Source organism: Gouania willdenowi, chromosome 7 (genome assembly GCF_900634775.1).
Source record: "Gouania willdenowi chromosome 7, fGouWil2.1, whole genome shotgun sequence".
Lineage (NCBI taxonomy): Eukaryota > Metazoa > Chordata > Actinopteri > Blenniiformes > Gobiesocidae > Gouania > Gouania willdenowi.
The window spans coordinates 26760073-26783534 of NC_041050.1; the positions used below are offsets into that span (position 1 = coordinate 26760073).

General features: G+C 41.3%; 1 protein-coding gene across 1 annotated transcript in view; it reads right to left on the reverse strand.

Annotated features, from left to right (window-relative positions):
- Positions 1 to 23462, reverse strand: part of mtor (mechanistic target of rapamycin kinase) — a 145916-nt gene that overhangs the window by 39994 nt on the left and 82460 nt on the right. The window contains exons 33-37 of the mRNA XM_028452859.1: positions 19890 to 19967; positions 19631 to 19738; positions 15174 to 15299; positions 14395 to 14526; positions 4492 to 4607 (exon numbers count right to left, since the gene is read on the reverse strand). Of these exons, the coding sequence (XP_028308660.1) occupies positions 4492 to 4607; positions 14395 to 14526; positions 15174 to 15299; positions 19631 to 19738; positions 19890 to 19967 (560 nt within the window). The remainder of the gene's footprint in view (positions 1 to 4491; positions 4608 to 14394; positions 14527 to 15173; positions 15300 to 19630; positions 19739 to 19889; positions 19968 to 23462) is intronic.

Here is a 23462-nt window from a genome sequence, read left to right on the forward strand (position 1 = left end):
CGGCTGAGTTCTCATGGCCTGATTGTCAACCCAGCAAAGTGTCAGTTTGGGCTCTCTGACATTGATTTCCTCGGCCACCGGGTGTCCTCGCTGGGGGCTGCTCCGCTACCTGCACGGGTGGAGGCAGTTACGGGTTTTCCACGCCCGTCTACTGTCAAGCAGCTCCAGGAGTTCCTGGGCATGGTGAACTTTTATAATCGGTTCATCCCTCGTGCTGCTCACCTCATGCATCCCCTGTATGAGGCTCTTCGCGGGATGAAGGGGTCGCAGGAAGTGGCCTGGTCCTCTGACAGGTTGCAGGCGTTCGAGGCGGCCAGGGCCGCTCTGGCGGGGGCTGCCTTGTTGGCGCATCCCTCTCCCTCGGCTCCACTGGCTCTCACTACAGATGCGTCGGACATTGCTGTGGGCGCGGTGTGTGAGCAGTGGGTGGCTGGAGCATGGCAGCCCCTCGCTTTCTTCAGCAGGCAGCTCCGCACTGCAGAGAGGAGATACAGCACGTTCGACAGGGAGCTCCTGGCTCTTTTCCTCGCCACTCGTCATTTCCGTTTCCTGTTGGAGGGCCGCCGGTTCACGGCGTTTGTGGATCATAAGCCGTTGACCTTTGCCCTGGTCAAAGTCTCGGATCCTTGGTCTGCCCGCCAGCAGCGGCAGCTGGCCGCAATCTCAGAGTTTACCACGGACATTCAACACGTTGCTGGTAAGCACAATGGGGTGGCGGACTGTCTGTCTCGTGTGTTGGTTTCCTCTGTGCATCTAGGCTTGGATTATTCGGCTATGGCGGTGGATCAGGACGGCGATGCAGATCTCCAGGCCTGTCGTTCTGCTGTGACGGGTTTGCAGCTCGTGGACGTGCCCTGCCATGAGGATGGGACCACTCTGCTGTGCGACGTGGCCACCGGACAGCCGCGGCCTCTGGTTCCTGTAGGCTGGCGTCGCAGGATCTTCGATGCTGTTCACGCCTTGTCTCATCCCGGTGTTAAGGCGTCTGTGAAGCTGGTGAGCGCTAAGTTCGTCTGGCCCAGGTTGCGCAGAGACGTCAAAGGATGGGCCGCTGCCTGCGTGCCTTGTCAGCGGGCTAAGGTCCACCAACACGTCAGGGCTCCGCTGGAGCCTTTTCTGGTGCCGGAAAGGCGTTTTGACCACGTGCACGTGGATTTGGTCGGTCCTTTGCCCCCTTCTCGTGGCTGCACGCATCTCCTGACTATGGTGGATAGAACCACTCGGTGGCCGGAGGTGGTGCCCCTGGAATCTACATCGACGGACGTGGTGGGCCGGGCCTTCATCTCTGCTTGGGTCTCGCGGTTCGGCACACCTGCGGATTTGACTTCGGACAGGGGGGCCCAATTCACATCGGGGCTGTGGGACGCCATGGCTGTGGGCCTGGGGGTGCGGCTCCATCGCACTACAGCCTACAACCCCCAGGCGAATGGCCTCTGTGAGCGTTTCCATCGCTCCCTCAAGGCCGCTCTTCGGGCCAGCCTCACGGATGGGGGCTGGGTTGACCGTTTGCCGTGGGTCATGTTGGGCCTGCGCTCTGCTCCCAAAGAGGATCTTCAGTCTTCTGTCGCTGAACTGGTGTATGGGCAGCCTCTGAGGGTCCCGGGGGATTTCCTGCCTGCTGCCTCGGCTCCGGCGGTCCCGATGGCCCCTCGTCTGCCCATTGAGGGGGCCGCAGGGGCGCTGGCTCCGGTTCCTGTGCACCACTGTTTGCCTCGTTTCCGAGTGCCGAGGGATCTCCTGTCATCGAGATTTGTGTTTCTCCGGCGTGGTGGCCACCGCTCCCCGCTCCAACCTCCATACGATGGGCCCTTTCGGGTTGTGGAGGCGGGGCCTAAGAACTTTGTCATTGACTTTGGTGGTCGCCTGGAGCGGGTCTCTGTTGATCGTCTGAAGCCTGCTCACCAGGACCCCGACGGGTTGATGGTTCCGGCCCTGCCTCCTCGCCGGGGTCGTCCTCCTGCTGCTGCTGCTACTGCTCCTGCTGCTGTTCCTGCTTCTGCTGCTCCTGCTGCTGCTACGGACTCTGTTCCCCGCCTGGTTTTGTTGCCGGGTGTGCCCCCTCGTCCGGGTCGAGCCCGCCGCCGTCGTGGTCGCCCCCCGCGCCTGCTGGTGTCTGACCCTCCTGGGACTTTGCGAGTCAGCCGTTATGGTCGTCCTATTAGACCTCCTCGGGGGACTTGAGGTGCTTTTGCCCGTTCTGGGTTCATGTTTTGTTTTTTGATATGTTGTCCTTTCTTTGACGTGTTGGTGCTGGGTTTTGTTGTGCCTGGTGCCCATTCTGTCGTTTCGGGGGGGGCCTGTGTGGCGGTCCACTAGGGGCACTCATCGCCAGATTGGCCAGGGTATGTGTCACGGTGGGATTGGTTGCACAATCAGGAAGTCTTGTATATATGGTGGTGTTGTCTTGTAGTGAAGCCCAACAATAAACCGCTGGCATCTACTCCGTTCTCTCCGCGCCTCTGTCTTGCCTTGCCTTCCACAGCACTTGTATTTCATCTTTATTTAATCAACAGTCTTTTACTTAAGTATGTACGTTTTTTCTTTCTCTTTCCTTCTTTCTTCCTTTGTTTAGTGTTTGTTCTTTTTATTTGAAATATTTCTCTAGCCTCTGTAACCCCCTGGGATAAATAAAGTATTTCTGATTCTGATATAGCAAATGTCCCATCATGCTGTCAGACTTTTAAAGCATTCATTTAATGCATCACAACTTCAGCCTTTAGAATTTCAAGTGGATCAAATCTAGTTTAAATTATTTAAACCTATTTTCTTTTCATTTAAACTAACAGTACACTCTGTGGCATCGTGGGAGGAGGATTTGTTCCATCACACACAGACCTTTAAAGGACTATTCTAATGAGCTGTGCATGTTGCATGTCTGGGCCGAGCTGTACGACTCTCATGCAACAAACACAGCATTGTGGAGACATTCTTTGCCCCTTATGTAATCCCTTCCGAGTGCTTTTCCATGCGTGCTAACCGTTTCAGTTCAGCACATCTACTCTATAGTGTTTCCGTAAACTGGTCTTGGGTTTTGGGAAACGCCGGAGGAGGGCGGGAAGTTGGAAAACACATGTTTATTCAGAAAGCAGAGTTATGGATGCAAAAGTACCGGGAAACAGCACATGCTTCTCCAGGGATAGAGCAGCAGAGGAATCAGTGGGAATGTGCCTGAATATTCCAGGTGTGCTCCATACCAAGTGGCTGACCTGTATTCATGAAAGTGTGTCAGAATGTCTGCAGGGAGCCGGTCCTGACTGACATCAGACAGGTGTTAGACTCGCATTCCTCTGAGTTGAGATTTGAGAAAGCCCCTTTCTGTTGTTTGTGTGTCATCTCTAATGATTTATGTGTTGGGAGGGCACACATGACTACAGCGTCTGCGCACAGGGCCAGACATCGCTGCTATGAGATTAACTGTCTGTTTCCTGGTCATGCTTTTGTTTTTGAAGGATTCTGTGAACACTGAACACGACCCGGCCAAATATTTCTAACTCTAATCCTAATCAAATGAGCATTAGATGCCCTCAAATATTTTTATGAGAACACAAAATCACACAAAACTCATTTTTTTCTTCCACAAGGCTCTGAGGTTTTTTCCTGCAATTTTTGGAAATCTGAAACTTTCCATTTTCTCATCTGCCCGCTCAGCATCTAAAAACAAGTGATAGTTATTTGGAAGCTGAGGGGAAAAAGCGTTGAGACGGCAACTGTTTCCCTCATTGAAACGATAGAAAAACAGGACAAAAGGTCAGAGCCAAGGCTGTCAAATGAAATCTTCGACACCAACAGATACAGTAAGTGTGTGGGTGCAAGCCACCAGCGCTGAGGAGAAGCTGTGTCTGCTGATGCCTACAGGCGCCACGCCAGAGAGCTCTTCTCAAATGAGAACCTCCGGGTGAGACATTCAAAGAAAAAGTGACAACATGATAGCGTTAGCGTGGTAAACGAAGCCAGACTGGGTCTGTGCACGTGGAAATTAGGCAAGAAATGCACTGCAAACGACCCCATGTGTTTACGACATGAGGGAGGAAAGCGCAAGAGGCAGCTTTTTCCCTGCCTCAGCATGTTGCTTAGCGTAAAGCAGTAATAAAGTCCCAGCTTAGCAAACAAGTCAATGTGACGACGTAGCATATTTAGAATAAAGATCCAACATTTATGTCCCAGGACTCAAATCCCTCGCCTTTCCCTCTTGTGCTTGTTAAATCAAACGGTAGCAATAGTTATGGTACATGTGTGTTGGTCTATCATGCACTCATGCTTGATATGTCTGGATAGGTATGTTGACATTACAGGCCACTGTAGGCCTTCATTTACAAATACATAACCAGCTAAGAGCGTAGTAATAATATTTTCGATGGCTGTAACAGTCAGTTGCCAAAGTGCATAAAATAATTTCCTTTTTTAATGCTGAAGCTGAAATTTTCCCACAGGTTTGAGTCATCTGTGAAAACTTGTAATGGAGGGTGTCTTTGTGGTGGGAACGGAGCAGACCTGGCCATCAGCTTGTGGAGCTCCTGCTTGCGCTGCTGGTCTTCAGCTGCGATGGCGTGCTGGGCTTGCTGTTGGACTCCTTGCACAAAATGCTGCATGTGTTGGAAGGCATCGATCTGCAGAGACGAGACAGAACGCAACGTCTGGAATTAATCAATGAGAACATTTGCATGGCTGGATGTACTTTTTTTTAAAAAGCCTGTCTGACCCAAAAAACACATCTTGCTTGCTTTCTTTGATTGATTGATTAAATGTAGGGGTCCCCAAACATTTTCATACCATTGGGTTTATATGGCAGAAGTCCCATGGTCTGAAAGGTTTGACTGAGGGGGCCGATTATGAGGAAACAGAATGAGCTGGGACCCACTTCCTCTTTCAAAGTAAAAGCAGATTAAATAACCTTAAAGAGTAACTAAACCCTGAGGTTTTGGCTTTCAAGTGTCTAGGCTTGAAATCCAAACAGTGAAGAAGTGATGACACGTTCATGTTTAAAAAAATGACAAAGAACAATCTATGCTATGCTAACTACCTACTCAACACTCACTATACCTCTCTATTCACAATTAAGAGATGACAGAAGCTAGTTTTTATAGGAGGGGCGAGGCCAACAGTGGTGGTTCATGACATAAGAAAACGTCACCAACCACCATTCTCAGCCAAAAGGAGAATTTGATTTCAATAGCCATTCTTCAACCCATAGAGGGCAGTCAATCTTACATTTTTACAATGAATAACTAAAAAATGAAAAATATCAAGAGTTTGACAAGAATAAGTCAACAACACATTAATTTGTTTTAGTGGTTTTGGGATTTAGTTACTCTTTAGGTCTAGACACGTGTTCTGGTCTTTGATGGCCACTGTGTAAAAGGTACAAAAACTAATGGTTTAAAATAATTCAAGCATCAGGAAAAGAACATACATATCTATGGGTGCTATTTTTGTAAATTATTTAAATAGTCCTTGACAACCGTATCCTGATATTTGGATCATACTTTACTGCAGAGATAAACAACATTTAGCATAACGGGGACCCAAAAAAAAATTGATAGTCTGACCTGAGGGCCACATTATCTACATTTATGTCAGCATTTAGAATAAAGACCAAACTGAAAGAAAAGAACAACATTTTTTAATTTTTTATTATTATTATTCTGTCATGATTGTATGGTTTTAATGTTTTATGGATCGTTCCTGTCTGTGGTCATTAAAGGGCCAATGTTATGCTAAATTGACTTTTCTGTGCTTTAAACATGATAAAAGTGCTATATGAGCTTCATACACATGCCCAAAGTGTTTTTTTCATTGATTCCCTCAATCGTTAGAGGGTGATTTGCTCCTTTCTTACTGCAGGGTGAGCCCAAACAACTCACTCCAATTTGATGATGCCTTCCCACTTTGATGATGAATTTTAAGCGGCACTGAGCTGGAGAAGCCGTGCCTCCAGGAAGCTCAGCCCCCACGCTCTGTCTCGTGTTTATAAAGCAGCATGAGCTCGGCTACGGGGTGGGTGGGAGGAGGGCGGGCCATCCTCTGGCCCTACGTCATCGTGCGGGAAGGAGGGAGTCAGTGTCCCGTCTATAGACACGCCCACTCATGAATATGCATAAGTAGGCCACAAATCAGCCTGTTTGTGTAGAGTTGCTCAGAAAGTGACTTTTCAGCGGCTACAACTCTGGAAAACAGGCGAGTTAAGTAAAATAAACCTCAAATACTATGTTTTTGGGGTTCTTAGAACAACTGGAGATGGGTGAAAAATAGCATGATATGGGACCTTTAAACTCTATAAGGCCTCCCTAAGAAAGTCAGACACCCCCCTTCTGTAACCTGACTCAAACACGGACAGTCTTTTTCATTTTGGTCCTTTTGCACTTTCTGCACATAATTAAACTGTACAGTTGACCTTTTATAGATGTATAGTTATATTTATATTGTTCTTAATAGATGTGGCTTGCATAATATATGTTTGTATATCTGGAGCTGTAACGAAAATATTTCCTGATTCTGATTGTTTTGTGCATTTTTTTTTCAATAGTATCGGTTTTCATTGTTGTTTTTTTTTTTTTTACATTTTTGGAACTATTTTGTGTGATTTTGTGTCTGCTTGACTGCTGCTCATTACTTTTAAATCAATAAAACATTGATCAAAATGAATACTATTTAATGTTCAATAGGTCTGATTGTTTTTATTAGATATGTAGGAAAAGTATTTAGATTCATTTTGCTTTACATATAAAAGTGAGTAGGTGCACAAGTGAGCAGGGCGTGCGTGTACATTTATGTCCAGCTTGTCCAGTGTCAGTGAGCAGCAACATCACATCTTGTGGTCACACTTACCTAAGTTCTCTAATGAGATTTGCAGTCAGGTGCCACAAACGTTATTCAACACCTGGCAGTACATGCGTAGTGCATTTAGGGTTGTCACTATATGTATGTGAGTCATGGTCGTGGTTTGGTCCCATGGCGCTCTGACGCATAGTTAAACGTCAGTAGCATCACATTAGATTACTATTGCTGGTACATGAAAGGTAAAGGTTTCAAATACTTGTTTATTAACAATGAGAGTGACTTCATATTCTGTCGTGGCAGTAATTAAAGATTGATAGCAGTGTTGATACAAATGTAACAGCTGAGGTGGTTTTACTGAACATTTATAAATAGACCCTGGGAAAGAACACAACGCTGAGCTCCATTCAGAACTTTTTGAGGACACACAAAAAAAAGCAGGCTGTTTTTGCTCAGCTTTTCTTCCTTCCCGAACAAGGATGGCTAATGACAGATTATTCCATGTTTTATAGGACTATCTTGGGGTCTGAGGTGTGTTTACAATAAATTTGACCCGGCGATAATTGGCTCTGAAACGTGTCATAAATATTAAATTTGTTGAAAGTCTACAACCAAAACTCTTCGTGTGTGAGGGGAAAGCTGACGACTCCGGACTCTGTGATATATGACGTGGAACAGAATGTAGCCAATCAAGAAGTGAGCTGACAGGAGCTGTAAAAATCATGGTCAGCCCCAACCACTTTTAATCAACTCAGCTGAAACGACGACTCATGTCGTTTAAATGTCACAGTTCAATGCTCATAACTCATTCAGTGCCAGCCAGTCTCAGATTTTCTACCCCCTCAGTGCCAGCCGTTTTTGAGCATTTTGACTGATTTTAAAGACCCACAGAATGCCTCAAAAGTGAGGCATCTACTGTCCAAACCTGATCTGGAACTGGTCATCCATGCTTTTATTTCGTCCCGCATTGACTACTGTAACTCAGTTTTTACCTGTTTTAATAAGTCGACCCTGTGTAAACTCCAAATGGTTCAAAATGCTGCTGCCAGACTTTTGACCGGTACGTCCAGAACATCACACATTACCCCGATACTTTCCTCCCTGCACTGGCTCCCTGTCAATTTCCGGATTGAATATAAAATACTGGTTCTAACATTCCGGGCTTTGCATGGCCAGGCTCCTCTATATATTTCAGACATGTTGTGTCCCTACACTTCAGGACGCAGCCTTCGATCCTCAGGTCAGGGTCTACTAAGGTTCCCAAAAACTAAATTTAAAACCAGAGGAGACCTGGCGTTCCAGGCTGCAGCCCCCAGACTATGGAATGGTCTGCCCCAGTCTCTCCGGGAGATGAACTGCGTGGACACTTTTAAAAAACATTTGAAGACTTCGCTTTTCAAAAAAGCTTTTAGTTAACAAGATTTTATTTTTAATTTTTACTGCCCTTTTATGATGCTACACATGTGATGTAAATGTATGTTTATTGTTTCTGTGTACAGCACTTTGTGATTTTATCTGCGAAAAGCGCTTTATAAATAAATACTTACTTACTTACTTACTTACTTAGAATATTTTCTACTATGACTATCTGAAATCTGACACCAGATTGAAAGATTGAAGCCTCTACTTTCATCAACAAAAAAAAATTGTTTCTGGCTCGTTTCATTCTTTTGTAATCAGCCGTTGAATAGAGCAAGTTTTACACAAATCTTCAGTTTCAGAGCAAAAAGCTGAGAAAAAAGCCTTTTTGTAAAAAAAACACCCTGTCAGTGACTTCAAAGCTTTTTTTTTGCTTTAGTGACAACTCTAACATCTGAACATCGTTTCCTTATATAAAACTAAAAAAAAAAACACAGACCGGGCTTTTTATGGCAAAATTATTATTATTTATCTATCTGGGTCAGAGTTGAATGGATTTCTTACTGTATTTTGGCGTTAATCCAACTTTCTCTCCCGTCAGTCTGTACACACGCAACTTCCTCCTCCTCCCGGACATGCAGAGGGTCACTGCTTACCCCGTTTTTTTATGGTTTTATCTCACAATCGCCACACTATCCATGAGTTCCACACTTGCTCTGGTCGGAGTGTGCGCTGCTGGGAATGTCAGCTCTGCACGTAGCACCATTTTCTGTCTCGTAAACTCCTTTCCTCTCTCCCTCTGAGCTCTGCTGAGCATGAATGATCTCTCATCCAAAGGTACACTGCTACCTCCTACATGTCACCTATTATTTTGCTATCTGGCTCACAGGCTGGGGGTATTTTGTAGGTGATGTGTTAATTCTATGAAAAATGACTAAAACATTTCTTGCTTCTTTCTCACTCACTGCCTTCAGCTGCAATCACACCATGTTGTGGGAGAAAAAACACTCCGACAAAATTGATTCTTTAGTTTTGCGGAACAGCAGGATCAAATTTGTGGTTACTATTATTGATGACAAGAACTTATTTTTACCCTGATTGTTTCCCTTACACTCAATGAGTGTGCCGGTGAAAGTCCTACAGGTCTATCTGACAACAAAAAGAATCTCATCACAATTGATTCCACAACTGCTGCTAATGATGGCTATTACCAGACTGGTTTAAAACGACAGTTAATGGATTTTAGGGCATTAGGGAGCAGCAAACTAAAGCATCATTAGCCTTAAATAGATAGGTTCACCTTGTCAGATAACAGTAACAGAATTACAGAGGTAATTATGAGACTGTTATGGAAAGTATGAGTATTCAATAGGAAAGGGGCCTGCCTCTGTCCATGCAGCTGATTAAAAAAAAAAAATCATGGCCTAAAAACTTCTCTTTTTATGTGACATCACAGTCATTTTTAGGGAGAAACATTCAAATTGAATAATAATAATAATTTACTATACAACAATAGGTCTCTACATCTCATTAGAGTGTTTGGTTTTATCCCTTATTGGTGAACGCTTTAGATCTGGATGTTTTGTTGTCATTTGTACTGCATTTCAGCAGCAACCAGATCCATTATAGCAGTGAATCCCAAACAGGGGTACGTGTACCACTCGAGGTACAGGAGCACATTGAAGGGGGTACTCAGAAAAATGTAACAATTGATTGAGAAAATAATCAGGAAATGTTCCTAGTTCCTTTTTCAAAAAAAACAAAAACAACAAATTCACCATAAACTAACCGTACTGTTTCTCACTAAAATACCACATTTTCTTGTAATCTACTGAAACAGGACTATTTTATTCTGTAGAAGCCATTTTATCACACTTCTGACAATCGAAGACAATAATTAGCAACATTTTACAGAGGAGACTGTATACTTACTATTGGAGTTATCACATAAAAGTTGCATGGTATTTAAAAAAATAATAAATCCCACTGTAAATTACACTCATTGTTTTGAATTGATAGATTAAGCCTGAGGGAACCAATGTTCGAGACACAGGGGTTTAGTAAAACCCGCTGTTCCACAAATCAAAAAGCATATAAAATGATGGAGAAGGTACTAATGATATGAAGAGGGGGTGCAGGTGATTTGACAAAAATGCAAAAAGGTACACGGGACAAAAAATATTGGGAACCACTGCACTATAGTAAGACTAGGTCTAAAGTGTAAACAGAAGAGATTCATCTTAGCCAGAAATTGTATTTTAATTAATTCAATAAAGAGGTTGTTGGTTTGAGTAACAAGTGTTGTTGAGCAAGGCACTAAACCCGAGTTGCACCAAAGGAGGTTTTGTGTGATATTACATCTTTTCTCGGTTAATAAGACACGAAATTCCATTCGCTGCACACAGGCACCAACTGACTGCACACAATTCTCAAAAACAGGATATTGAAGTCAAAACCTTGAACACAATTCATGGTTTACACACAATTTCCAAAACTCTTGCACTCTTTTTGCAAAAGAATGAACACATTTTTGGCTCATTTAAACACAGTTTTCACTCGTAACACACATTTTTCAAAAGGTTCACACTAAGAAGCAGAATTTGGACACTGTTCCAACACAGCTGTCACAATTAAGACAACAGGTCAAAACATTTTGCTAATGAACTGCACACTATAAAAGCTGCTGGGAAACAGTACAGAGGAGAATGAGGCAATGTTGGAAGAATAAAACGTGGACGACCCAGACCATGGCCCATGCACCTGGTCCAAAACCAGAAGACGGACCTGCACATTCAGCTGGTCCTATAGACCACAACCCAGGCAAAGACCAACACCAAGACCTAGACCCACGCAAAGAAATACATTTCCAGATACCATACAACGCCCAGAATTTGTTGATTTTCCTAAACAGACTTTGCGAGAGCCTAATGGCACATGTGCATCAATTTGTTTTGCAAGAAGACACTATTTTTGTTGTTGTCTGGGACAATGTTAGTTTTCATTGAGGGCTACTGACTCGAGAATTTATGGTATTGTTGTTTTTCTGCCACCATATTCTCCCTTTCTGAATCCCCATAGAACAGTGGTTCCCAAACTTTTCACAGTCCCGTACCTTTAACCTGAAGCCATGTAACCCCTACCTCCTGCACACTTAAAAAACATAATGTAATGTCACATACATTGTATCCCTACTGTAAAATGAGTCCCTAATTTTATTTAACCTGTTGAAGAATAATATATAGTAGAAAAAAGAATATTAATCTGTAAGCACACAAGAAAATATCTTATTCAGATTTATCACCACAGTAATTAATTAGCTTAATATTTGCTTTTTAGAAAAAAAAACTCTACCAAACATTTATTGATTGAACAACAGCAATACAACATATTCATCACCCTGAAACTGTGAAATACAACTCACTACAACTATAATGAGGAGCGTGAAGTTGATAGGATGCACAAAACTCTGCAATGTTTGGCTGAATTTGAGAGAGTCTGAGTCATGTTAGATAATATTTAGTTTTCATGTTTGTCAAAGCCGAAAATCTTCTTTCAGTACATGGTGGCAAAGGGCATCAAGCACGTTTGGCTCGCGCAAAGCAATGTAGCCCTCACCATATTTGCACTTTTTTGATGAGATTGTTTCAGTCATCACTAGAAGGCAGTCTTACAGAGGCCAATGTGTAATTTGTGGCAATGCATGGAGACTCCCGACTGGTGGTCTATTAATATTCTAGTTTCCAAAGTTGTCACACTGTTTTTCATTTTTTTTTTCATGTACCCCTATGATAATTTGCATACCCCTGGGGGTACCCGTACCCCACTTTGGGAAAAAAGGCCCTAGAATAATTATTCTCTGCATGGAGATGGAAGGTATATAAGCAGCAGCCATTCGTTTGGGAAACTCCAAGTAATCAATGGTCTTGGCATTGATGCATGTCAGGGCTGGATGAGACACACTAGGTATTTTTTTCCACATTGCCTGGCCAGAGAAAACATAGCTTGTGATGTTGACGAGGTCCTGTGGCCGGACCACGCTGAAAGAATTGATGCAGACGTGGTGCAAAATTTTGCATACTTTAGCACTGTGTACAATACAGCACTGTAATTTTGAGAAAGATTATTTTTATTTAGTAATGTACAGTGAGGCACTGCAATGATCTCCTTTGATCGATTCACAGGATGCATTTGTGTTTACTGTAAGCTGTCATTTTTCAGGACTGTATAATTTTTCATTTACTTCATGTGAACACAGTGAGAGTGTTCTGTATTTCGGAGTGCAGTGTGCTACTTTTGCTGTGTGCTAATTTTTAAGACAAAATTAAAATGTTGACAATTAAGGGGTGGATTCACTTAAGATATAGGGGTACTAAAACATGTGCAAACTTCACTTCACTTGCTAATAAGCCGTACAAACCCTAGAGAATCAGAAGTGCGCAGCTGCTGCACATCGTAATGCGCCCTGAATCCATTTAGCGCGTTTCCCTCTAATGAATATGAATAGTAGGCAGAGCTCACAAGGTGGGCAAAAAAATGGGAGGAGGACATGCAAATAAATTAATGCAGTGGGTACAATGCAATTCAGGAACTGTTTGAGGTGATTGTTTTATGCGCCAAACATAGTACGACTGACAAGCAGGTGAAGACACACACGAAGAGATGAGCTGCACTGAATAAACAGCGCAGAATGAGCTCCTGTGTCTTTCTCTCCATGTTTTGACCATAACGCTCTTGTGTCGCGTTGATGGAAGGAGCATCAGCCCAGAATCAGCTGAGCAGCATGCGTAATTTACACAGCGATGGCACAATATTCACAAATGAGAAAGTGCGTCACTACTCAGGAGCTAGACCTTCTGGATGATGGTCAGTAGATCATCTTCAAATGGTGCAGACTGATTGACAAAGTATGTTGCTGCATTAACTCGGATCAATGGCAGATCAATAGGATGGTTTCTGTCCAAATCTGCCTATTTTTCATAGACTGATCAGAATAAAGCAGAGCAGCCACAATAAATTAGGGGGAAAAAATAGTATAAGATTTTAAAGTTGTTGTTTAAAAAAAAAAAAAAAAAGTTTTTATTTGTTTATTTAGTTTTCTACATTATTAAATGTTTGTGCAGCAGATAGAGAAGTCCACCTGCTTCCAATTTAACTTCCTCAAATGTCATTGTGTGCTTCTGTGCACTCAACACTCCACATTGAACAGGCAAAACACTTACTTAAATAGGGCGGTCTCCACCACTTCTGCACGCGTGCTTATCATTGTTGCAATCTTAGTGAATTCCTCACAGCAGGTGAGAAACTGTGTCACCAAAGGATTTACCACCTGGTTTACCACCCTTTCTTTCAGATCTTAGTGAATCTGCTCCAAAGTGTGCTTTTGACTCAAATGTGCAGTACTTTGCAAAATGTGTCCTAATTAAGAAAATAGGGTGCAGTGTTTCAGGAAATGTGCGCTATTTTTCAGGAACAGTGTCTTATCAATTGAAAAAAACTGTAATGTATTAATTTTATTATTACTATTACTTAAGATGTTATTGGGTAAATATTTCTTGGAAAAAATATTCTACTTATTCTGAATTTAGGAAATTTGGCAAAAAACTGGTTGATTGAAAAAAAGAATCATCTAGGTTGTAGCATGATTTAGAAATACATGATTCTATCAAATTAATTTGTTCACTTACATCATCATAGTGTCTGAGCAGTGTGATGTTCTTCCCCTAATATTCTTTCTACATATGTCACTATACTAGCGCAGCAGATTTAGCTCCTATAAACAAAAGCAACATCACATTATACCAATAACACGACCATCAGATATTGTCATTCTTTTTATTGTCCTTCCTAACTCCTTTTCCCTTGTATATCCCCCTTTCACATGGGTGTAAGACCAGCCTACTTTACTTTTTTTTTATCTTTCTCACTAATACAGTTTGGCTTACGGGCACAGTTATACAATATAACTGAAAATAAATAAACTGCAATATAGACAATAAAAACAACAGTGTGTTGTTTCCTTTTCCTTTTTAAGACACATTCTTATGCAAGACCATCAATCAAAGGATGTAAATCAATAGCCTATATTTGTGTTGACATAAAAACTAAATAATTCAGGCAAAAGAGTGAATTATTAACATCCTTGATACCTGTGCAGTATTTTACTTTTCTGTTAGTAATGTTTTAAACCTATACTCCTTGGTTTGAATCCATTACAAAAAGTGAACCGTTTATGAAAAATAACAAACTAGCCTTTTTAGCTACCTTGCGAGCGCTTTTCCACATGTACTTCATGTAGGCATAGGTCACGTGCGGGTGGCTTGTGGGCAGCGGGTGGTCAAGCTGCTTGGAGGGGTCAACCCCTAGGAGGAGCACCAGTGTCTTGTGGGCCAGAGCCTATAAACGTTTGGAAGGGGAGAGAAAGTTTCCAGTTCAGGAACAACTCATGAGAATGACACAGGGTAAAACTATTTGTTGAAAGAAAAAACACGTGAAAAAAAACAAGAATAAGAGACATTTTAATAAGCCAAGAGAGAAAGTCAAAGAAAGAGCGAGCTAAGGTGTGACAGCCACTGCTCTGTCATTTCTTCCATCGCTTCATAATTTCCTTCAAAGTTCAGCTCTAACCAATCTAACGTGACATCAGTTAAATTGGTAACTCTGGCCTCCTGTCGTTGTGCTGCAATGTAAGTAGAGTGCAAATATAAGTGAAATATACATATTGGCTAATTTGCTGCCATCGTTTGCAATCAATTAGGAAAACAGTGAGGTCAGAGATGGAAAATTGGTTCCCATTGATTGAGCAGATATGCAGGCTCGGGTTTCCAAACACTGAGGGTTCTTAGCTACTTTTACTGCTGCCTGTTTAAAATCAGGTAGAGAGGAAATTTCATTTAGAGGCAGCAGTTCATGGTAGCACTTATCCTCATCAGAGCTCAACTTCCTATTCCTGACAAAAGTTCTTCAATCAGCTCAGACTTATTCATCAAGATAGCCAGACGGTTACAGGCGTTAAACAGATTGACAACACGTCCAACACTAACCAGTCTTCCGCTCTTGCCACAGAGGCTGGCGTATTTCAGCCACGTCCTCATGTCCTCGTGGGGGCTGATCACCAGAGATCTGACCATGAGGATCTTCTGCCAATCCTCCACGATCCTCTGACAACCCTGGAAGAGAACGCACGCACACAAAAGTTTTTTGTTAACCTTAAGTCTTCAAAGCAAGAAACCTGGTCGTTAAAGTGAGAAGAATGAACAGAGGGAGAGGTAAGCGTCGGACCCCGGGGGCTACTATTACAACCAGTGATCCCAGTCTCCTAAATGCCAGCATGTGAGTTTACGTCCACGAGCCAGAGGTGAAGAAAAGAATGTTGATTCCTTTGCTTTATCAGTCATCGCTTACATTTCCTTAAACTGCACAAAGAGGCCTTTCAGCAAGCTGTCAGACTGACTTTAGGTGATGGGATAAGAAGTCTGAGCTCAAATCATATTTTACTGCTGTGCTCTGAGATTATAAGGAATAAGACAGGTTAGTCTGGGTTTAACTTAAACATATCATGCTCATTGTCCTGTGTAGAGGATACAAGGTCAGAAGTTGTCCGACTTGATCAAAGGAAAAAAAATGCATCGATAGAAAATGCAGTTGACAAGTGGTAATAAGTAAGGACCACAGCATGGAATTGAGGCCTATGGAGCTTAGTTGCTAATCAGGACGCTATCTTTTTCCCTCATGTGCACATATTTATGTACTCATCACCATGGCTACTGTTCTTTCTACAGTAACTCATTAGAAAAAGATTGCAAAAACCTTTCAATCATCATCAAGTTAACTATTAATCAGAGATAGAGGACTAATAATAATTATTATTTTAATTAATATTCATTCATTCATTCATTCATTCATTAGCATTAGCATCAAAACCTTGGCATGTCATTTACCATTTAAAACACATCCCCTCGAAATTAATCAGATTTGGTTGTGTGTGTTGCTGCTATAGATACAACAATTTAACAGTATGCTGAATTTCTAGTATATTGACAGCTTACAACCACAACTCTGTAGAAATTCTCATACCTACTGTTGCCGAGTATTGTTTTGTTTGACTAATATCACCTGATCAAGCCATTTCTAACATTCCACACTACAAAATAGATAATAAAAGTTTGTATGAATTGCACTAATAACGGTCAATACTCAAGGTCGCAAAATCGGTATTGTATCAGAAATAAAAAAGTTGTATGAAGACACCCCTATTGTTTTTGTTTATTGTGATTTTAAAGGCACTTTATTGCCCAGGACCTACAACAGTAAAATATATTTAAAACTGTTAAGAAAAAAAGTAATGAATACATATATTCGTAAATTACTATAAGAATATCCATCACATGGCAGTCATAAACTTATTATTGCATTAACAGTACATCATGTCATGGCCTATAACTCATTTCTATTTGTCTTTTGTATTTAGATTTAATAAACAATAAATAATGATAACTTGAATTGAGGCCAACTTCTTTGTTTAAGACTAGAAACCCCAGTAGAGTATTTGTGTTTTAGGGCCATCTCTGCGTTCCCTCCAACCCTTTGAAGGAGAAATTGCTGAAAAGACGAGTCAAAGAGTAAAAGAGCAGCACAGTCACTATTCTGCAGATGTTGGAGGTCAAACCTCCAATAAATCAGCAGGGTAAAACAGCCAGCCGCTGCAGCTCCAGCATTGCTGTGTAAATCCCTACACTACACATTCACCTAATCTTAGCTTTCACAAGTGGTAAATGTAATTTCATCAAAATAAAAATAATTTTGTCTTTTTTGAATATATATATTTAAAGGTTTCATTTATTCAGGCAACATTTTTTCAGGAAATTTACTTTGATCTCCTGACACCTTTTGACTGTCAACTGCCCGTCTTCTTCAGAGGTGTCTGCTGATCACTTTGATGTGTCCTGACATCCACGTAATAATTCCAGCAAGTTAATTTTGTCCTCCTTTTGAATAATATAATAAGGTTTAATTTATTAAGACAACATTTTTTCAGGAAATTTACTTTGATCTCCTGACATGTTTTGAGTGACAACTGCCAGTCTTATTCGGATGCATCTGTTGATCGCTTTGATGTGTTCCCGACTTCCGAGTAATAATTCAAATTAATAGATGAAATCGCAACATATTATAAAAAAGAAAAATGTCTTAAAATGCACGCCAAGTTTTAAGGAAAACTACAAATATTTTTAAGCAACATTACTCAACCCTTCTATGGTCTTTAATCAGTCCTTTGTGCTTTAAGGCAATAGATATTAAACTCCAGGGCAGAAAACATAATAAGCTAAGAATGTCATTGTTTTCCTGTTCATTGAGTCTTTGAACAGAAATATCCCGGTTTTTTTTCATTACATCCTCCAGTTGCTCTCTGTGCTTTTCATCATCACTGAAGCGTAGATTGTTTACATCTACCAAAATAAAAGTGCTCATCAGACCTTTGAGACCTTTCATCTTTCTTTCCTCCTTTTCTTTTCTTGTGTTTTCTGGGTACAATTGTACTGCCGTTTGTTCCTGTACGTCACTATACAACTGTTCCACTATTGGGAAAAAAACAACAATAGAATATTGAAGCTCAGGGTCAGTCACTCCCTGAAGCAAAGCACAAGTCATTTGGAACAGACACCACCTGTTTTTCTTCTTTGTTATTCACTTTTTAAATTGGCCAAACCCTTGCCTTCTTTACTTTGGATAGTTCTCACAGCATGTGTCTCACTAGTGTGACCTTCTGCAGACTTGAATGCATTTAGTGTCCTGGCATTGGCACGTGTTCTTTTTGGCTTTGCCAGATGACAAAGTCTACATCTGAGTCCTCTGGGCAGGTACACACCTTTTGGAGACTTCCTCGGAAATAGCTCAGAATGACTCAGATTTTTGTTATTCACACACAATGTCAGAAAAACAGGAATGCCATCTAAAGACTGAGGTGAAGCACAGGGTATTATTCAGGCGACAGCTCAGTTACCATGGACTGAGATTTCAGATCGTATATAAACAGATTAGCATCTTATCTTCCCTACAGTACATTTACTTTCCTTGCACACGAGTGCATTTTTGTTTAAAAATTAAAAAAATAAAATTTAGAAATCATGATATAAAAAAAGGTGGCATTCACATAAATATGAGAAATCTTGGCAGATGGTGCATATATCCTACTGCTTGAAGGGTTGGGGCTTTTCCTGAAACGCGAGTCCAATAAAAAAACAAAACATAAAAAAGATTTTCGGATTATATTGTCCTGCATCTAGAATCTCCAACACAAGCACTCCGAAACATCATTTGTTTGGATTTATTAAGGTTTTGTGTTTGGGAGTTTAAAGGTTCTTCTCTATCTTAGCTGTTCCTAGCATTGTACACTTCTGGACTTAGGCTTCAGGCGATGTTCCTGGAATTAGTTTGAGCCACCAGTTCTCCTTGTTTGGGGGTCATTATCCCGAGTGCTCCTACTAGCACGTGGACCTCATGGGCTTCGAACTTCCAAATCTGCTCCAGTTGTTTGTTGAGCCCTTGGTACCTTTCCACTTTCTCATGGTATTTCTCTCTGATGTTACAGTCAGCTGGTATCTCCACTATGACCACTGTCCACTGCTGGTGTCTGTAACCACCACTACATTCACACTATTCTTTGAAGCATCTTCTTGATGTCCTCCTGGAGTTTAGATGTTTCATCCTGGATAGTAGCTCTAATGCTTACTAGTTATCGGCCTAATTCCTTCCACCTAGGGTGCTGGACTTGGGGTGGAACCCTCCATGCATGGTGGGTCTTGATGTCTGTAGCTTCAGCCTATGACCCCAGTTGGTTATCTGATGACCGGCAGCATGTCTGGGACACAATCCTCCCACACTTGTATATATTTTTTAAAAACTTAATATATGCAACTGATCACTGTTCAAATATTTATCCTGTCATCCTCAGCCAACAGGTCTGGAAATTTAATTGTTTTCCCTGCAGTTTTCAGTTGTTTGGACTATTACAGAGTGCAAACAGACGAGGTTCCTCAACGGTGCACTTATGAATCACCATCCCACAGTGTGCCAGCAGATAGTTAACATTCATGACAAGGGGAACCATCTCCAAATGGGTAAAATCAACAGCAGCCGATGAAAGCAAACATAATTTATGATTCATAGTTAACAATGCAGTTAGAGAAAAATGTGGGGTGGCAGTCAATTTAGGGAAGTAATGTGAATTTCAATGAAACTCCAGTAGAAAGCTGCTGGTTAACGCTGAAATGTTGTTTTCTTTAAAAAATAAAAATAAAAATCTGAAAAAAAAGGCTGAGAGAGCCTCAGTGACACAGACATCAGCGAGCATTGTCGGTTGTTTGTATGGTAGTGAGTAGGCAATGTTTCCCATTAGTAACAGTGCATTTACCATCTGTTTCACATTGGATTTTTTTTTTCACTTTTGGTTGTGCACGCGAGTGTGCGTATGTGTCCATATATTATCTGCTGCAGTTACCTGAAGCCTCTCCCACCACGTTTCCCTTATAATGTCTCTTCTCTCAGGCACCAGCTTATACTGGATCACCTCCTCCAGCTCCGACAACATCTGGCAAGATACCATGGCCTGAAACACAAAAGGTACATTCATTCTATGATGAAACATACTGTACACTGCACAGTATCCAGAATTGAAGAGAACATCACACTTGTGTGAGATGTAAAAATAAGAAAAGATCAAAGGAAGTCAGACATTGCAAATTGTGACGGTTTCTTACCCCGTAGGCTCGACTGTAGCTCTCTCCAGCCATTGCTGTCAACTCAGCATCCAGCAGGTCTCTGGCTTTATCAATACACTGTGATTAGAACAGAAAAAAATTAGAATTTTTTGCTTTTGTTTATTTTTTCTTTGGAAATTCAAAAGAAAAATATAACTCAATCAGGAGTCAGGACATGATAAAACTTCTGCTAAATGTAATATCCCCATTTTTTATGGTTTGAAATTTTACCTCCAAACCAAATTATTTTGATTTTGTAATTGTAGTGTTGAGAAAAATGAGGAGGAAGAGACAGTATTGTTAAGGGGGAGGCTACGGGTGTAACTATCCATTAATCTGGATGAATTCATGAATGAATTCATGTTGGGTGTGGGATACATATGTATGTGTATATAAGTATATATGCATATGTGTGTGTATCCATAAAATGAAGAGTCCGTCCCTAAGACTGCTCTACTGTAAAGCGCCTTGAGATACCATTGGTTATGATTTGGTGCTATACAAATAAAGATTGATTGATTGATTGATTGATTGATCTGGATGAATATATTGACTAGTTAAACGACGATCCAATGAAATCAATGATAATCCAAACCATTGAACACAATCTTCAGCAAAACACAACGCAGCTATTTATTCTTTTTGTTAAAAAAAATATTATTTTAATTTAAATATCTATAACATTTCAGCAATCAAATTGTTAACACATTCAAATTGCTTGGTATTTTTCTTTCTTTCTAGCTTTAGGTAAAAGGTAATTGATTGTGTGAAATGGGTATACAATATTGTCTTAAACCAATTGAAGGCCACCAAATCGAATTAGGGCAGACTTCATGACTGTCAAATATTGTACAGTTGTCCAAGGAAGCAATATCATATCATCATAAAACTGGTGATTTACATTCCTAGCGGAGGAAAATGAAGCAGCATAGATTAAAAAAAAATTAAAATGTCTAAGATCCAAAGAAAGGAGATACAGACATGGCCTACGAGTCCACAGCCCTGCTTAGATGACCTGAGACCTAATTTCTAGCTAAGTTTAAAGAGCTTCTTTGAAAAATGTAAAATTCAGCCAAAGCACAGTTAAAACAGTTGGCTATCATGGCTGAAATAGTGTTGCATTTACTTAAAGCTGCTGGGAATGATTACCAACATTACTAACACAAATAAAGACATATTGTAGGCCTCAAAGATGAATAAATCAAAGATATTTCTGTTAAAAATTGGGGGAATTTAATTACAAAAATCAAAGGGTGAAAATGCCACAAGCTTTGACTCCATCATAAAGTATTAGTTTGTTGACCAACGATCACGTGACTTGAACTTTGGAAAAGTTTTGCACATTGCATTCTGGGATTAAGGATCCCAGAACACAAAGATCGTGCAGGACCAGAAAACTTAACTTAGAAGTATTTTGACTTCATTCTTGTTGTGATTTTTTGTGTTTCTTCACCAGACAAGGAAAACAGTGATATGCTTGATGCCATTTTTGTCCTTTGTTTATGGTCTTCTCTGTGATATGTCACTCCGCAAGACATCCAGGTGTTTCCGTGGACAGCCACAAGGTAACATTCAGCCTCAACTTTCGATTCGTGAAAACACCGGAAATGCCACTTTGGGAGTGTGCTTGGGGGCACACTGGAGAAACACTTTTGAATTCAATACAACTACTTTTCAAAAGGTTAGTTATGGTCCACAGCTGCTTTACTTCTTCATAAACATTGAATGAAACAAACATTATTACACCTGTAGAAGCAAAATTCAAGTAAGAATATTTCAAGTAAGACTACAACGAATTGCGAACACCATTTTGTAGAGCTATTTTTATCTACATTCATAATAAACATTGAACTCCATAGACCGCTTGCACAGGAAGGAACTTTGTTGCAGTGCTGTGTCTAACAGTTTTTGATGAGGGGTGAAAGAACTGTTGAAGGAAAGTGTGTGAGAGTTATGCAATTGTGGCTTTGGTTGTTAAATCTATTTATCAAATTCCTAATGCACCTTCAGAGAAAGTGAAAACAAGCAACCAGTGACAATGAAGGGGAGTGGGAGCAGTTAGTCATGGTTTCGATACAAATTACGGAACAGTTTCACAATGTTCAGCCAACTCTCAGTGTGTCAGCAGCACCTCGGGTATGATCTGCATCTCTTCCCGTATTTAAATGCATTACTAGATGCTATAAAATACATCTGAGAGATTCCAGCTTCACAGATGTACCTCCAATAGCAGCACCGCTCTACGGGAACACTGAACACTCAATTAAAAGCTAGAAGCTTGATGTATGAAAACAACCACCTGGTCCACAGTGAAAGAAGAAGAACAAGGATACCAGTATTAAAGCTTAAGCTTTCACAGTGAATGCTGTTTAGAAACTGTTATTAGTGGGATAGTAAAACAAGGCAGAAAGACTAAGGGAACTCCGAGCTGGGACACACAGCTGTTTCAGACACACCCCCACCAATTATTGTTTTCGTAAAGTGGGAAGGGGGAGAATGGCGTGCCAAAACAGCTCTTGAGGAACGCAGGAGTGAGACGTGGGGCAATGAGAAGGTGGGTGGGACAAAGTGACAATGAGGCTGCTCCTTTACCGTCTCCCTCACTTATGGACCTGTTAACGCCTGAATTACTATGCAGTCCAGACGACTCTTGATAAATGCAGTGTCTGACTTTTGGCAGCACAAACAAACTGTGACCTATATATCTATTATCTTACATAAAGGTGCAGTTGTACAATTGACATAAATACCACTTGAAGTATTGAGAAACCTAATTGAGATGTTTGATGAATCACAGCAGAATGCTTTACTCAAGCATGACTCGAGTACGAGGAACAGAATGCGGCTGTTGAAATCAAAAATAACTTAAAGTGCAAGAATTACCAACCACATCCGGAAAACCAGACCCAGCTCATGGTGATGTTTTAGCTTCTCCTCTTACTCCATCTGCTTCCTATTCCCCTTCACTCGTTCTGAGTGCCTCATTGTCGGCAGAGTCAAGAATCTGCCTTCCCTATCCAGCTGACGGAGAATCCACAGGCCACACCTGGACCTAATCTCTTTTGGGAGGGCAGCAGGAGGACTGCAAAGCAAACTGGGCCAAAGAAAGCTGGTCTCCAGGGTTTTGTGGTGAATGGGAGGCTCGCCGGATGAGTCTGAGGCAATCGGAGGTGCAGGTGTTTACTGGAATCAGTGCTGTAGTGGGTGTCCTTAAGACATGCTGGCATCCAGCATGAACAAATCCATCTCAAGTTAAGGTGAGGTTATCAGGTCACTCCCTGAGCTTCATCTCAGGGAGGAAAACACCCTTCGTACTTCACGCAGAGCATGCAAGGAAAACCACAGAGCATGCTTTTGTTTTAGCTCCACGAAGATTTACAATTTACAACACATAACATTTCTACAGGAAGGGGGAACCACATAATGAGGTGCAAAAATCAACCAAACACAAGCCTTTGGCCATTTTGTAATTTTTGATTAAAATCTTTGTTCACATCTGGAACAGCCATGAAGTCATTGTAAGCCTCTTCACGAAGCTAGTGAAAGAAACAAAGAGGCCACATCAGTTCCTGC